The 18020-nt window shown below is 42.0% G+C and overlaps 1 protein-coding gene across 3 annotated transcripts; it reads right to left on the bottom strand.

Annotated features, from left to right (window-relative positions):
- Positions 1-1888: 1888 nt before the first annotated feature.
- Positions 1889-17986, bottom strand: LOC119650936 (phosphatidylethanolamine-binding protein homolog F40A3.3-like). 3 transcript variants are annotated; one of them, XM_038054166.1, is made up of 3 exons: positions 17683-17986; positions 2233-2567; positions 1889-2161 (listed from the first exon to the last, which is right to left on the bottom strand). In XM_038054166.1, the coding sequence occupies exons 1-3, from the start codon at positions 17824-17826 to the stop codon at positions 2005-2007; spliced, it is 636 nt and encodes a 211-aa protein (XP_037910094.1). In that variant the 5' UTR covers positions 17827-17986; the 3' UTR covers positions 1889-2004. The 3 variants fall into 3 exon arrangements, with proteins under 3 accessions (XP_037910094.1, XP_037910095.1, XP_037910093.1); XM_038054167.1 differs by lacking the exon at positions 17683-17986 and adding an exon at positions 6377-7440; XM_038054165.1 differs by lacking the exons at positions 1889-2161; positions 2233-2567 and adding exons at positions 9304-9571; positions 9642-9976 and having other exon boundaries at positions 17683-17981.
- Positions 17987-18020: the final 34 nt, after the last annotated feature.

Below are 18020 nucleotides of genomic sequence, written 5' to 3'. Positions count from 1 at the left end.
ACCTCGATGCCCATCCTGCCGAGACAAAGAGGGAAATCTGATTTCCGACAGAATGGGCATATTGGAACGATGGGTTGAGTACTTTGATGAGCTACTGAACAACCAGAACATCGGCGAGTTGGAGGTCCCGCCAACTGAAGACGACGGACAAATACTGCCAGCACCAAGTATAGGAGAAACAGTGCGTGCAATTCATCGGCTTAAAAATCATAAATCGCCAGGAGCCGATGGAATTACAGCCGAATTGGTTAAATATGAAGGCGACCAGTTACACCAAGTGGTTCATCAACTTGTGCGCAAGGTATGGGACAGCGAATCAATGCCTTACGATTGGCAAAGAGGCATTATCTGTCTCATACATAAAAAGGGAGATATCACACAGTGCAGCAATTATAGAGGTATCACGTTGCTGAGTACCATCTATGAGATATTCTCCTCTATCTTGCTAGGCCGGATAGCCCCATACGCCCAGAACATCATTGGCCCATACCAAAGAGGCGTCACTCCAGGCAACTCAGCAACAGATCAGATTTTCTCTGTGCGGCAAGCGATGAAAAAACTGTTGGAATATGGACATCAGTTGCACCATCTCTTCATCGACTTTAAAGCCGCCTATGATAGCATAGCCAGGGTAAAATTATACACGGCCATGAGAAAATTCGGTATCCTGACGAAATTGATAAGATTGACTAGGCTGACCCTGACCAATGTACGAGGCCTGATAAAAGCAGCAGGATCACTCTCAAGACCATTCGACATCAACAACGATCTACAACAAGGAGATGTCCTATCATGGGCCCTCTTCAACCTGGTTCTCGAGAAAATGATCCGTGATGCTGAGGTAAATGCAAGAGGTACGATCCTCTTTAAGTCCACCCAACAACTGGCCTATGCTGACGATATCGACATCATGGGAAGAACGACCCGAGACATACAAACTGCCTTCATCCAGATCGAGCAGGCGGCGCTAGATCTTGGGTTGATTTTACACATCAATGAAAGCAAGACAAAGTATATGGTGGCAAGGTCAGCACCGAAAACCAACCAACCAACCAATAACATCAAACCGCACTGGAAGCGGAGACTACAACTTGAAACCGTAGATAATTTCTCCTATCTAGGGTCGAAAATTACAAATCCGCGCACGGTTGTTGGGATCCAATAGAGCCTATTTCAGCTTACGAAAATGGTTGCGCTCGAAACGTCTCACCATAGGCTCAAAGCTTTTACTGTACAAGACAATGATCTTGCCAGTCCTCATGTATTCCTTGGAGACGGGTTCTTAGCAAGAAAAATTGCGAACTATTGACTGCGTTCGAGAGAAGAATCCTCCGAAGAATTTTTGGCCCCCTACATGTGTAGCCTACATAACGACTAAATCTATGAGCGATACTATAACCCTCAGGTTGTGAATAAAATGGGGGCAAAAGGTTACGCGGCGGGGGGGGGGGGGGGGTCACTTAATCCGTATGGATGAGGATGATCCAGCCCGGAAAGTCTATAAGGGCAATATCTATGATAAAAATGAAGACGAGGCAGACCCTGTCTGAGATGGAGCGATGGCGTAGGTCAGGACGCCAAACAGCTTTTAGGGATATCGAATTGGTGGACTTCGGCTCAAAACCGGGATGTCTGGAGTTCCTTATTGCGGCAGGCCTAGACCGGATACCGGTCGTTGCGCCGTTGATGATGATGAAGATGATGGTTGCACACACTTTACATTATATCATGCGGGCCTTTGGATGTTGCCTTCAGTCTATCCTTAAGTTCGTCGGTACGTCATATTAAACTCTGAAATGCAACAACCCTTCTGAATCTTTAACAGAAACTCGAATCTATGTTAAAGACAAAAGTATGTGATGAGCCGAGAAAATAAATAAATCCCTAATTATGTTTTTGTTGCGTTCATGTTATTGATATATTGATATGAAATTATCAACTTAAAATGTTATTGTAGATGCGAAATGGTTGCTACGATATTTTTTGTGGTCAGTAAATATTTATTTAATCCTTTTTCGGGGGCACTCCACCAAGTTGTTGGTGTAAAATTGGTACGTAGTCATCATATTGTGCTTGATATAAGTTTCCAGCAACTGGGTCTCCTAAGTTGAGCTCCTTTATCAGCTCCCTTGTTGACGTTTTTATACGTCCTTCACGTGACCTATGTGGACAAAATGGGGTAATATTTCAGTCAAAAGTAAATAATTTTAAATTTAAATTAACTCCACTCACCGATTTGAAGCTGAAAGATTACTCTCGACTCTTCCTTGCTGTTTAAACAGAAGAAAAATATATCTGTGCAAACCAGTACCAGCTGGTGGACCAGATCCTATGTAATCTATTAGGGTTTGACCTTCATCCAGTTTATTGCCAGGAATATTAACAACTAGCCAATGGCGACCTTCTCTATAAGTTGGATTCTCACGTGATGGAACATCAGGATCAGTCATTAGAAGCGTGTAAAGAGCTCCAGATTCGGCTTTCCATGTTACCGTGGGCTTATCTTTCACCTGAGTTGGAGTTAATTCATTGCCAGAATCAACTTTCACTCCACTTGGATAAGATATCTGAAATAAAGTATGCAATCAAATGAGATTAAAGTTTCATTCATCCTGTAGATGAAAAAGGACCAATCACTGTCAGCGGCAGTGACGCATCTCGGGTCAATGCTATGAGCCAATGGAGGACTGCGTTATGAAATTGCTTCACGCATTAACGCAATCTGAATGAAGTGGCGTTCCGCAACTGGTGTTCTTTGTGATCGACGTATCAACGAACGACTAAAATCTAAAATTAACCGTAATATCGTCCGTCCTTTTTTTTCGTGAGGAGGTGGAAATCTTCAAAAGACACTGGCCTGGACACGCCAGCATGCGGGATTCTTACCCACTAAAACCAACCTCGACTCCCCCAAGCCCCGTGGAACCGCTGTACAGTATTACATCACGGGGCGGAGTCAGCTCATTTTAGCTTGGTCCCCTTTCGTCTCTACGCGGCGTACGTAACCGCGCTTTTCTAGTCACCTCTGCCTTTCGCAGTTTGCTCAGGATAGATACGACCATGGAGTTGATCGCATCCCAATCTTCCTCACATGCTAACATTCTTCGCACCAGAGCCTCTGGGACGAGCACCTCCCCTAGAGTCTCCTCTAGGTTCTTCCTTTCCTCCACAAACCTTGAACAGTACAAAAATATATGCTCTGGGTCCTCTGGGACTCCATCGCAGTTTGGACAATCGGGTGAGGCGATATTCTTCATGCCCCTTGAGAAACTGAGTAAGATTATAATTAATCTCATCGTGCTATCTCTCCAACCACTCCTTGATGGCAGGGATGAGCCTGTGTGTCCACTGACCCTTTCCCGGGCGTTCTTCGTCTGCCAAGATGTCAATGAGCATCATTCCAGAGATGACGAATGCTGCATCATCTGAGACAGTCCTGAATGCCGAGCACACCCTTAGGGCTTTTCTTCTGTAGACTGAACTCAGTTTGTTAGCGTTAAGTGTAACCTGCAATGCCTTTCCCCAGCATAGAGCAGGATCGAACTCACTACCCTAGCTATAAGCAACCTGGAAGCATGCCGTGGCCCACCCACCTTCGACATCATCCTTGCCAGGGCCACACTTTCAGTGGATGCTTTGTCATAAACATACTGCACGTGTGGTTTATAGCTAAGCTTCCCGTCTATCATCACTCCCAAGTATTTAATGGCAGGCTTATAAGTGATGATATGATTCCCAATTTGAATACGGGCAAAATTTCTTTTACGGCGCTTGGTGATGAGGACCGCTTCCGTTTTTTCTTGCGCAATTGTCAGACCAGAACTCTCTAGCCAACCCATAACAGCACTGATCGCTTCGCATGAGTATAACTCAGCATCTTCGAGGTGCTTTGCGACCACAACCAGCGCTATATCATCGGCGTAGCCCACCACCGTGGCTATATCTGTAGGAGGTTGGCTCACCTGGAGGTTTGTCAGCCTTAGGCAGTAGCACCAACTTCTGTCGTTTCCATGATGCAGGAAACATCCCCTCGGACATGCATGCTTCGAACAACTCAGCGAACATGTTATTTGGCACGGCGTCCAGACCCGGAGCTTTGTTATCTCCTATCCTAGCGCAGATCTCTAGCGACTCGTCACAGGTGACTGGCGGTATTGCCGTGTCGTCCAGAGGTTGCTGGAAGCTATCTATGCCCTCCTTTTGCTGGGGGAATAACCCTTGGATAAATTTTTAACAAGAGTGAAAGGCACGTGATCTGCGGAGATGATGGACCTCTGAATCGCCCCATCACGATTCTACAGGCGCTCCCCCACGGGTTTACGTCCGCTTCTGAACAGAGCTCCTTAAAGCATTCCCTCTTGCTCCGTTGGATGACGAGCTTAAGGGTTTTACGGGCTTCCTTATAGGCTCACTCTTTTTGCCATTGGTCGATTTTGCCTACCGCTCTCTGAGCCGCTCTTCTGGCTCGGTGACAGGCTGATCGAAGGCTGGCCAGTTCAGTATTCCACCAGTAGTTTGGTCTTCTACTGGGGAATGAGCACCTCCTCGACATGGACGCGTCACATGCTTTGGCGATGCATTGGGCCACATGGACAGCTCTTTCCGTAGAGGCGCCTGCTTTATTAGGTTGGTCTTACCACACCTCCATGAAGATCTGCTCATCCAGAGCTTTAGCGGACCAGCCTGATATTTTTCTCGGTTTTGGGCATGATGGTCTTTTGCCCGGTGACTCCACCCATAGCGCAAAGAAGATTGTCTGGTGATCGATGTGGGTGTAGTGGTTGCTGTCGCACCAAGAAATACCACGTGCCAGTGCAGGGCTGACAAAAGTTAGGTCTAGGATTGAGGTAGAGCCCACTTTCTGATCCCTTCCGTCGAGAACAAGACTGTCAAGCATTTCCTCGAATTCGGGCAGTGTAACGGCGTGACACGTTTTAATCACATCCGAAATGAGGATATCCGCGATCGATATAGAGTTGCACCAATCGTGGACAAATTGCGAGAGAGGCGTCTTCGATGGTATGGTGACGTCATTCGCACTAACGAGAATCCACTTGCCAAGATTGATCTGAATATCAAAGTCGATGGTAAGCGACCAAGAGGCCGATCGAAACAATGGTGGCTGGATAGGGATTTGAGAGCCTTGCGATTGCATTCAGATTAGGTTTTCGTTAAAACAAAATGGCGCAACCGATTATGGCTGAAGAAAAAGAAGAAGTTGTGAGAAATTCAAAGAATTTTGTTAGATAGATTTGGAGCTATGGTGCAACCAATTTTCGACATGTAATTTCGAGAAAAACGAATTTAAAAATTCAAATTAATTAATATTTCGGGAGCAACTTAGCCCTTAGTTCTTAGATCAAAACGTGATGATCTAAACTACTGGAGCATCTGTAGATTCTCAACTTGGGCACTTTCGTCAATGAAACTATCTCTCGTTAGGGAGTGACGAATATCAATGATAACGGACTCTGCGACAATAGACACAAGATAGATTTTGAAATTGGTATAGAATCACCTGCTCCGCTCCAAAATCCACGAAACATCGGCTGGGTGAGGACTATGAAATCCTAATGGATAGAACTCAGGAAACAACTTAACGCCAATGGGGAGAAACCTTATTTTAAAACACGAATTTGGCTAAGCAGAAGAGAATGGTAAGGACACTCTTAAACTGGGTTAACTGAAGACTGAAATCGGTACTAAGAGGATTCAGCTTTAGAGAAGAACATAAGGCCAGTTAAAAGATCATCGATACTGGATGAAGAGTGTAGCCAGCACCTTGGTAACATAGGTAGGCGTTGCACTTGTGTGAATCCCACATTGCTGCTACCTAACGTAGAACCATCTTTCTATAATTTTCCCTTCCATCAATAAAAAAAAGTTTTGAGAAGAATTTCTGACCGATAATAACATTTTCTGAATAGATACAAAACTGAGGCCTACAAGTATGAGTAATAATATGTATATTTTCAGGAATAAAAAAATATCTATGGACGTTACCGGCTATCTGATATTAAATTACAAAAAAATCGCAAAATTCCGTATCACATCCATTCTGCATGTCATTCACTAATTGTAGGTTCGTGCATCGTAAATGAAGATAAAATAGATACGTTTGTCAATTGGACATATTATTAAAAAAAACCAAAGTCAGCAAACGGGGTAGTGATCATCAATATAAACATTAGAACTCGGTATTTTCCATCGTTGAAGCGGAGTTTAAATAGCAAATTTATGCTTATAGGCACTCCGCGCAAACACTACCAGAATCTATTTTTCTTTAAACTATTTTTGAATATTTTCGCTCGTTTTTGATACAATAAAAAACAAAACAGCTTTGAGAAATTTTAGTGAAACAATTCTTCCAACTTACCTCCAAAATCACCTTAGGGGCCTGGTCAATAATATCTGGAACAACCTGGTGCTTCTCCATTATTTTTCCAATGTTTTCACTTGTATCGTCTAAGTTGGCGATCACTACTGCCGCGAGAATAACAACGCCGGTTTTGCTAGGGATTATCAATAGCTAAATGTTATCATTTATAATGCATGTTATCAAACAAACGGCTATCAGTGCCACAAAGCCGTAAAACCTCGGCCGGTGTCTAATGAATAATCATATTTCTTGCAATTCATCGGCTCCAATCCATCATCTAACTCTTGTCCATTAGCGAAAAAAGTCCCCTGTGCGATAAGAAGCTGCTTGACGAAAGAATTTAGACGATGCAAATAACATACTTTTAATATTTTAACCAGTAATATTTTTAATGTTACTACAAATTGTTTGTACATAGATACTGGCGCTAGTTATGAGGTAGGGAGGAGATAGAAGGGCACCAACCCTGTCGACGGAATCAACACCAAGTGGTCAAGGAGAACCAGAAAACGCTGTATTCACATCGACTTGCTGGTAGTGGATGCGGTAGGCGGATGCTCTGAGGCCTAGAGTGATCAGACCCGAGTCTGCAAGGAATTCATCTGAAGCGGCTTTACCACGAAGCCTCACTAGAGGTTATCTGGTACCATAGAACCCGGGACTCAGAAGAACTCTTGGGGGATGTATTCTCGTCACGGTTATTTTCAGGTGGAAATTTGCGGGAGTTTCATGGTAGTTTGGTTGTGCTCATATTACGGACTCAAGCGTGGAGCTGCGTTCGGGGGCCGTACCCCTTAATTGTGGTAGACGTATTACATAAGCCTCGGATCCACTGGTATGAATGCTGAACCTGCACTAAGTATAAGCTAGTACCGCTTTGGTAGACACGGCCGGGCTCCGACAGTGATCTCCAAGTCAATCCGTGTACGAAGAGGAGGACTTAAATGTGCATATATAATGTAGTACTATCACTAGGGTTTTGATCTTGCTTTTGGCTTGCTCCAATGTTACCTAAACAGTGCATCGTCCTACCACTTTTCCACAGCTTTGCAATTATTAAATTCCCATTACTTCAAATTACCCAGTTTTTACTTTACTTACATATATCCATCATCTTTAATCTGTCCACCATAGTCGATCCCAAACCATGACCATATAATGCCTAGACGTCTCATAAAATGCCTTATGATTTCATCAACGGTTTATGACTGGATTCTGGAATATGCAAACGTTTCTCGACGCCATCCCCTCGATTTCAGCAAGAATTCCATTGGTACTGACTGGACATTCTGGGATTAAGCGAAGTGAGGTGAGGTGAGGAACATTTCATTGTTAGCTACCAATTGAGGCTTCCGGTACACAAGGGAACGATGCTTTCTATGAACAAGGCAATAGGTTCAATAGAATCTTCCTAAAGGTGACATTGATCGTGATCAGTTATCTAAATGCCAAAGTGGATTTTGATAACACCTTGCCCGCACATGTAATGAAAAAACACGCTGCAGGGACTCGTAATAACATTGGCGGGAGGTTTGTGGCTTCCTGCGACTTCAATAGCCTTGCCATTGGCAACACATTTTTGGGGCAGAAAGGCTTCTGAGTTGGGTTCAAATGATCGGGTGAACCACATTGCGATCAGCAGTTGACTTCGAGCGAGACCATCATTTGATGTCCGCTAAACCTTGCTTGCGTATCGCTAAGCGCCTACTCCTGTGGATAATATGGCGCCTGGTCCTGTGGATAATATGGCATGCTATTAACGCACTCAAGTGGAGTTATACCCTCTGCCTTGATGGTTTGCTTCTTGCAGTCCTTTCAGTTTCGGCAGAATTCCTATCTGAGATATCTATGACATTTTCCAACGGCAATTGGAGGGGTATTTTGGTCGTTCCTGCTATTGCGAAGATATCAAAGAACACATCGGAAGATCGATCAACTAAGAACAGGCTTGTTTCCGTTCCGGAACCTTCTGTACGATCCACATTAACACTCTTCGGATATTAACAGTACTTTTTATTTCCTTTTTCGATGACGTTACTGATATTACCTTGACTAGAAGACGTCGAGGGATTTAATGGCCAATGCCATATTCCTACCAACACCTCAACTAGACTGACATCTATTTCCTCGCTCACCGACTCATAAATCTTAGCTAAATGGCTCTGGATTTGCAAAGGGGGCCAAGCAGAATCAGATTGCATTAATGGGTAGAAGAAGTAGATCAGATTTCTAGGTAGCATGAAATGCTATTGCACATAGGCTGGTTAGGTACATGGTAGCTAACTGGAGCGTGTATCGATGTGTATGTTTCCCCATCCCATGCATCACATATATGACACCAACAACATCAAAAAGATGGGCGGAATTATTCACATGCAACTAATTCTTCCACCATACAAGTTCAAAGCGGATAAATCCCCTGTATGTAGTCTCCTTCGTGTGTCAAATACTATGTATACGGATCCAGCGAGAGGAGGGAAGATTCTCCTCGGGCCGAATTTATTATTGATGCTACCCGAAGTATTAGAAACGCTAAAACCGCTTTCGCTATCTCAATACCAGTACCGAGTTCACGTTATTCTGCAGACTAAAGGAGAATCAAATCGAATTTCCTAGCTGCATGGAATCTGATGGCGAATATACAAGTTATGTACGAGGTAGCCAACTGAGGCGTCATCGACGCCTAGGCGGTTTTCTTGTTTTTATTTCTCCATTCCATGCATCACATGTACGACACCAACCCCATCAAAACGATGCCCAGGGTTCTTCACGTGCTAGTTATTGAAGACCGTTGAACATGTGCAATGCTTTTGTCCGCCATACAAATTCAAGCAATGCGCCAATGCCAACGGCATTTCAGAATGGTCGATGAGTTCAAAACAAAAATATTTGATGAGTTAAGTACGTATAGTAAAACAACGATACCTATGTTCACTTTTATTATAATAAATGTTAATGATATCAAATTAGCAGCTTAACTGTTTTAGCTGCGATACAGTGGCTATGGTATATCTTGAGGGTAAATATATATTTATTTAATTTGCCTTCGGTGGCGGTCCACCAAGTTGTTGGTGCAAAATTGGTACGTAATCATCATATTGTGCTTGATACAAGTTTCCAGCCACTGGATCTCCCAAATTAAATTCCTTTATTAGTTCCCTTGCAGACGTTTTTATGCGTCCTTCACGTGACCTATATGGAAAAATTAAGTAATACTTTAGTCAGAGGCAAGTCATTTTAAATTTAAATTAATCCCACTCACCGATTTGAAACTGAAATATTACTCTCGATTCTACCTTGCTGTTTAAACAAGAGGAAAACATATCGGTGCAGTCCAGTACCAGCTGGTGGACCAGATCCTATGTAATCTACTAGAATTTGGCCTTCATCGACTTTGTTGCCAGGAATGTTAGCAACGAGCCAATGGCGAACTTCTCGAGCGGTTGGATTCTCACGTGATGGAGCATCAGGATCGGTCATTAGAAGTGTGTAGAGAGCTCCAGATTCGGCATTCCATGTTACTGTTGGTTTATCTTTTACTTGAGTTGGAGTTAACTCGTTGCCAGAATCAACTTTCACTCCACTTGGGTAAGATATCTGAAAAAAGGATAATCAATGAAAGCACTATTTTTTTCTATAAAGCTTCCACATATGTTACTGGCATTATCGCTATTTCAGCGTCATACCATAGTATACAAAGATTATCGATGAGGCCGTGTTGAGTACATCAGTGTGTGTTTTCAATCTTTTACAATTTTAACATTGGAATTGGATTTACAACGAGTTTGTATTAAATTTTACGGGATAAAGACATGCTATCAATGGCCGAACTGACACAATATTCGTCATATGAGGCAGGAACCTTGAGAATGATCCTGCTGCTTTTATCTGGCCTAGCACATTGATAAGGGTCAGTCTAGTCAGTATTATCAATTTCACCCGCGATGTACTGCTTTAGAGCAGTCACATGAGGAGAGTGGAAAAAAGGAGATGGTTTTAGTTTCCATAGACCCCTAAAAACGAAGCTTAAGCCTGTGACAGATGGAAGCTACTGAGGAATTCGATTCAACGAGTTGTATAATCTTAATGATATCAGTAGGTGTTAACTTACGAAAACTACTGTAAGTCGATACAATAAATTGTAAATGAGCGAAGGAATACTTAAAAGGATATTCGAAGGTAACGGAAAGTCATGAAAACGTTGCGAGAATTCTTTGACGATGTCAATAAAAAACTCTTTAATGTTTCCAACTCAAGAAAGATTGAATTGCCTGGAAGAGTTAAAGCCCGAACTGAAGTCGGTTCATTGAAAAAAGGAAGTGACTATACAAAAAAAAGTTAACGAAGCTAATCGACAGTATGCGTAAAGTGAGGTCAACCACTAATAACTCCATGCCTATTTAAACTAGAGCTCCCTCCCCCCATGAAGTAATAATTCAGTGACATCGTATGGGGATAACGATTGGAAAAGAGAACGTATATTTTGCAGGTGTGTAGGAAACCTGTAAGCGGTTCAACAAAAGCCATGAACCAGCAAACTTTTCTAAAAGTGCAATTAAATCAAGTATTCGCACAGAAAGAGAGCTTTCCACAGAACAAAATTGAATCACGGTTTAATGTTGATTTCGCAGCAGAAAGACTAACTATTGATGAAATATTTTTCAACTCAGTTGGCGATAGGTAAGAGGAACTGAGGAGGCCAGGACAATACTTTAAAGAAACCTAAAAAAAAAATGAAGTTATCAACATGGGTCATTAAGTCCCGAGACTAACAAACACATTGTGCCACGATTACCGTATAAACCAACTTTTAGAGGTTACATGTGAAAATTTCATGGCATTCGGTTCAGCAGCTCTTGAGATGTTGAAGGTTAAGTGACGATAAATTTGTGTTTACTTAAACACTGGAAAAAACTGTATTTCGCGTGTTAATCAAACACTATTTTCGAATTCGAAAAAATACCGCAAAGCTGAAAACTGGTTGTAAAATTATTACCCAGAAAAGTAGTCGAAAGCAACCATTTGCCGATGGTATACGAACTTTAAACGTGGTCGAACATCTACCGAACACGCAGGGCACTCAGGTCGTCAATTGAGGTGGCTGCCCCCGAAAACATGCAAAAAGTTCTAGTCCGATCGTAAAGCGAGGTTGGAGGACATAGGTATGATCTTGAAGATATCATGGGCACTGCGTCCAAATCTGTGCATGTCAATTTGGTTATGAAAAAAAATGTTACAAGCGGGTGCCGCGTTTGTTCACAGTGGAGCAAAAACAAAAGCGATTCAGAACGTTGTTTGCAACTGTTTACGCGGGATTGAAACGATTTTTTGCATCGATGTATAACAATGGATGAAACATGGATTTATCATTATACTCCGGAGTTCAAAAGAACGTTAGCTGAATGGACACGAAAGGACGAAAACCGGCCAAAGCATTCGAAGACACAACAGTGAGTAGGCAAGGTCTGTTAGGCCTCTGTGTTGTGGGACATGCACGGAATTTTGATTTTGGCTTTCTTCCGGAGATTCAGACGATCAACAGCGACTACTATATTGAATTATTGGATTGGTTGGTTGACGCAATTAGTCATAAAAGATCCCACATGGCAAAAAAAACATTGCTGTTTCAGCAGAATAATGCTCCGATTCACAGGTTGATGAAAACAATGGGAAAATTGTACTATTAACGATTCAAATTGCTTTCACACCCCCATATTCACCAGATCTGGTCCATCTGATTTCTACTTGTTTGCAGATCTCAAAAGGAAGCTCCAGGGAAAGAGGTTCGGCACCGATAGTAAAGTTATAGCCCCAACTGAGGCCTATTTTCAGGGTAAAAACATATAATTTTATAAGATAGGCATCGAAGGTTTAGAAAAACCCTGGAACGGAATAAAGTCGAATTTTGCCGAAAAAAAATCCGTTTTTAAGGTTTTGTGTAAAACAAAACCTTATTAAAATCGATTCAATGTCTGTCTGTCTGTCTGTCTGTCTGTCTGTCACACGCATTTTTCTCCAAAACGGCTAAACCGATCCGAACGAAATTTGGTGGACACATGGCATAAATTTAGGTGGAGTTTAAAGGGGGGCTCCCCATACATGCAAAGGGGGGATTCAAAAATTTTTTCCACCGGATATAGTTGTGTAGAGTATCAAATGAAAGGTCTCGATTTGTACTTTCCGAAACTGATATTATTTTTGGCATAAATTGCAAAGTGCGTGAGTAATGAGTCAAAAAGTACGCACTTGAAGTGAGACAGGACTCATTTTCGGAAACTACCCAACCTAAAAATTCGAAAAAAATCGGAGTGGTGCACCTAGATGAAATCTAGGCCTCAAAATGTGTCCCATCCCGGTATCTGCTCAAATAAACTTACTAATAGTATATTACTACTTTTTAGAAATTTACTGAAACACCCCTTAAATTCATCCTAGGACTTTGGTATTTTGTACCAGCATAGAGGACAATATTCTGTGTGTACTTGCAAAATTTCATAGAAATCTGGTAATTAACGCCAAAGTTATAGCAGTTCAAACTTAGCAATTTCGTGCGATTTTACCGCTTCCAAAGCCATGCAAATCAGATGCTGACGTCATAATTACCCGGAATAATTGACATTCGCGTGAAATATTAAAGTCGCATTTATGAAGAATCTACTTATCTGCAGCACTTTTTAAGATTTTGTGTAAAACACTTATGTGAAATCTAACCTTCGAGAGATGTCCCATTCCGGTATCTGCTCAAAAAATTTACTAATAGTATATTATCAACTTCTAGAAATTGACTAAAAAACTCCCCTTAAGTTCATCCTAAGTGTACTAAATTTTGCACCGACATAGAGGACAGCCTCGTGCATACACATGCCAAGTTTCATGAAAATCCAACTATTATTGGGAAAGTTATAGCAGTTCAAACTTATCAATTTCGTGCTAATCAACAGCATCCTAAGCCATACAAATAAGATGCTGACGTCATAATTAAGGAGAATAATTGAAATTCGAGTGAAATATTAAAATTCCATTCAAGAAGAATCTAAATCTCCCTAGCCCTTTTTTATATTTGATGTTGGTTAAATTGTTGGCATTTGCTAATAATATTAAACTGAGAGCGTGAAGCGTATGAGGTTGACCATTATCAACACAGGGCTTTCCATCAAATGATTTATTTAAATCGCTTTCTAGAAAATAGAGGGTAATGGAATTTTTAGCTATATTACACGGAGCTGTCGTGCACTCGTCGCTCCTCACATCTTTTTCTTTTTCTTCGGCCTTCAGTTCACAAGCGGGGGTCGGCTCGTGGTGATCGGTTTCGTCATTTTATTTTATCAAATGCCTGATCAGGATGTAATCGCGAGACCTTTAAATCCCCATCCAGCGTATCAAGCCACTATTGTTTTGGCCGGCTTTTTGGTTGCTTACCATTGCTTTCGATGTTCCGACCAATACTGGTTGTTGAATTCTCATTAGCGTGGATTACGTGACCACACCATCGAAAACGCCTCTCTTGCAGTTTTTCCACGATCGATGCAAACCCATATCGATCGCGGATATTCTCATTTCAGACGTAATCAAACTGTGTCACACCACCAGTGCAATGCAACATCTTCGTCCCCATTACCGCAAGACGCCGTTCATTGTCCTTTATAGTCGGCCGACACTCAGAACTATAGAGAGCGGCAGACGGACGGCATTGCAGTAAATTTTAGATTTGGGATGTGCGCTGATACGTCGATCACAAAGAACACCAGTTGGGGAATGCCACTTCATCCAGGTTGCATTAATGCGTGAGACAATTTCATTACGCAGTTCTCCATTGGCTGATAGCATTGACTCGAGATATTTAAATCGCTGAGTTCTGGCAATGGCAGTAACCTGCCCTTCGAGATATTTAAATCGCTCAGTTCTGGCAATGGCAGTAACCTGCCCAGAACTGAGCGATTTCAATATCTCGGGTCAATGCTATAAGCCAATGGAGAATTACGTTATGCTCCTCACATAGGGAAACACAAAACCTTTTATACCTGAAGCATCGAGCTTCCGGTTTCCCGACTTGTTTATATTTGATGTTGGTTAAATTGTTGGCATTTGCTAATAATATTAAACTCAGAGTGTCAAGCGTATGAGGTTGACTATTTCAATACAGGGCTTCCCATCAAATGATTTATTTAAATTACTTTCTAAAAAATAGATGCCAATAGAATTTTTAACTATGTGACGTGGAACTGTCAGGCTCACCGCTGCTCACATCTTCTTTTTCTTCAGCCTTCAGTTCACAAGCGGGGTCGGCTCGTCATGGTCGGTTTCGTCATTTTATTTTATCAAATGCCTGATCAGGATGTAATCGCGAGACCTTCAAATCTCCATCCAGTGTATTATGCGACCATTGTTTTGGCCGGCTTTTTGGTTGCTTACCATTGACTTCGATGTTCTGACCAATACTGGTTGTTGAATTCTCGTTAGCGTGAATTACGTGACCACACCATCGAAAACGCCTCTCTTGCAGTTTTTCCACGATCAGTGCAAACCCATATCGATCGCGGATATTCTCTTTTCAGACGTGATCAAAACGTGTCACGCCACCAGTGCAATGCAACATCTTCGTCCCCATTACCGCAAGATGTCGTTCATTGTCCTTTATAATCAACACTCAAACTATAGAGAGCGACAGACGGACGACATTGTAGTAAATTTTAGATTTGGGACGTGCGCTGATACGTCGATCACAAAGAACACCAGTTGCGAAATGTCACTTCATCCAGGTGGCGTTAATGCTTGAAACATTTTATTACGCAGTTCTTCATTGGCTGGTAGCATTGACTCGAGATATTTAAATCGCTGAGTTTTGGCAATGTCGGTAAACTGCCCTTCGAAATATTTAAATTGCTCAGCTCTGGCAATGGCAGTAACCTGCCCAGTACTGAACGATTTCAATATCGCGGGTCGATGCTAAAGGCCAATGGAGAACTACGTTATGCTCCTCACATAGGGAAACACAAAACCTTTTATACCTGAAGCGTCAAGCTTCCGGTTTCCCGACTTGTTATTAGTTAGTCTCGGCACTTAATGACCCATGTATTAGTTGCATAGCGATGTAAAGGGAACCCTTGAAAACAATCTGCGCAGAGGGAAATATAAACTTACGGTGTATTTCCAGAGAGTTTATCATCATTCGCCAGTTGTGTCCTTCATCAATTCCAAGTTGACACTATACAAAAGAAGGGCACAAATGGTGCCAGAAATGCAGAAATGCACTCTCTTTTTTCCGCCAACTATACTTCCTTAAGCTACTCTCCAATATATGTTTCCGCATTCCTTTTGGTTTGTTCGATATATACTTTTCTGCACTCTACGTAGGAAATTTCGTATATCCCCGACTTGGCCATGTGATCGATTAGATCCTTGGTTGGTACCAAAAGGGTTTTGAGTTAGGTGTTCCTGTTGTTAAATCAACGTCCAAACCATGTTTCCCAGTTTTCGTTGAATTGTAAAGCTATTCTCCGTCCGGGTTGTTAATCCGGAGTCAGCTTGGTAAGCGTTTGCGGTTGAAGTGTTTTAATTCGTTTCCTGATCAAGTTGCTGATGGTCTGATCGGTATATCCATTCAGTCTGACGACCTCAAAAATCTTCTTCGTTTCCGTCATCTCGCCCGCCGAGGAAAGGGGTAGGCTTAACATCAGGTGGATCATGCGGTTTAAGGAGGCGACTTTGTGTTGACGATTTCCGATTTTAAGCACTATGGGGAAAGTACTAAAGCGGGTAATTACTGCAGTTGATGGTCTGAAGCTTTTCATATTAGCAGTTTGATTTGTGTGATCCAATCTGACTGCTGAAGCTATAAACTTGGTTAGCAGCTTAGCTGTTTTGATATGACGAATGTATCAAATTTGGCCAACTGGAACGAAATAGGGAGTTCCCTATTCGTGGCTGATGCTTTCAAGTATATTGCTACTTTTGTCCGCAGCTACCTGGAGGAAAAGCGAGTCTCTCTCTATGATATAACGGTGGACTGAAGGATATTGCCTCCATATTGCCTCCCCAAATATCATATTGGACTGCATTGCGCCCGCTATTGTCGAACATCATGTTCGACGTGATGTACCCAATCTTCCGGAAACATCTTGAGGATGCGAGTTGTATTCATGCGGAGACAAACTTGAGGAATAGAAAACGAAAACAATACTATCATTCCAAAGCGCTGTAAAGCCCGCCATCCACAATTCGGCCTGTCAGTTACGCCTGAAGAGTCCGCATTTTACCGGTGGCCGTAACATGGATGAGATAGAGTTGGTCTGTCAGTTTTGACTGTTCGGCCAAACGGCCAGATATGTTTGATTTGGCTATGAGCGAGGAAATCAGGAGAATTTTATGGGCACCTTTCTCGCTGATGAACATTTTTGATAAATTCTCACATAAGTGGTCTTCCACATCCGGGGTTGAAGTAATGATATTGTGGTTCGTTGGTACGTGGATGGTACCTGCTGTTCAATTGTTGGCCGGGTGCATTACGAGTTCATCCGGCGTAACTAGCAGCCCGAACTAAACTTGAGCTGGCGGGCTTAAGGGGAATTTAGATTAACATTCGGAACAACATCGTCAGTTTTAAGCCGGCCGGCATGTGGGAATTGTGATAAACGCAACATTGAATTTTAATCAGTTTCTGCGCTATACTCTTTACAAAACATCCACGAGAAAAAAGGGTAGAAGGGTCTAATTTTAGAATTTCCTGGGAACATAAAAAAAATAATACAAGCGCCTGAATAATTCCCACCCCGTACCCCGATTTTCTCTCTACGACCGTGTACAAATTAATCTGTACAACTTCACATAAGTAATCATATCATTTGAAGAATGCACAAATATTTATTTCCTTGCAAGTTATCTCATTTTCCCATGTGATTTTGCGTGGAATTGAAAGTTTTCGCATCGTAATTGATGATAAAAAAGATATATTTATCAATTGCACGTAATATAAAAAAATCAATGTCAACCAGCTTGCCAGCAGAGTTACATAGCTACAGCAGCTTCCCGCGCAGACAAGTATGTATGTACATATAATTTATTCATCAAAATGAATACTTGAACTTGTTATTTTCCATTGTTGAAGCGGATTGCGGATAACTAGTTTGTACTTATGCGCATTTGACACAAAAGGCAATTGAATCTACTTATTCTCTATACTATCTTTGGAGCATTATCACTATTATATAATATAATAAAACGAATGGGTTTAAATGCCAAAGAAGGGGCTTTCATTAGATAACACCATTTTGGGAAGTTTCAGCGAAAAAATTGGTCCAACTCACCTCTAAAGTTGCCTTCGGGGCCCGGTCAATAATATCTGGAACAACCTGGTGCTTCTCCATGGTTTCTCCAATACTTTCACTCGTAACGTCTAAGCTCGCGATCACTACTGTCGCAAGAATAGCAACGACGACTTTGCCAAGCATTATCAATGGCTAAATGTTATCAATTTATTGTTTATCAAACAAACTGCTATCAGCACCGTAGAGCCGTAAAGCCTCGGCCGGTGCAAATGGAAAATAGACTGCTTAGTGAATGATCAGATTTCTTGCAATTCATTAGCTCCACTCCATCATCCAACACCTGCCCACCAGTCAAGAAAAAACTGTGAATACCTGTA

The sequence above is a fragment of the Hermetia illucens genome, chromosome 3 (assembly GCF_905115235.1).
Source record: "Hermetia illucens chromosome 3, iHerIll2.2.curated.20191125, whole genome shotgun sequence".
NCBI lineage: Eukaryota > Metazoa > Arthropoda > Insecta > Diptera > Stratiomyidae > Hermetia > Hermetia illucens.
The sequence above is the reverse complement of the archived record's forward strand: the minus strand, read 5'-3'. Positions and strand labels throughout refer to the sequence as shown.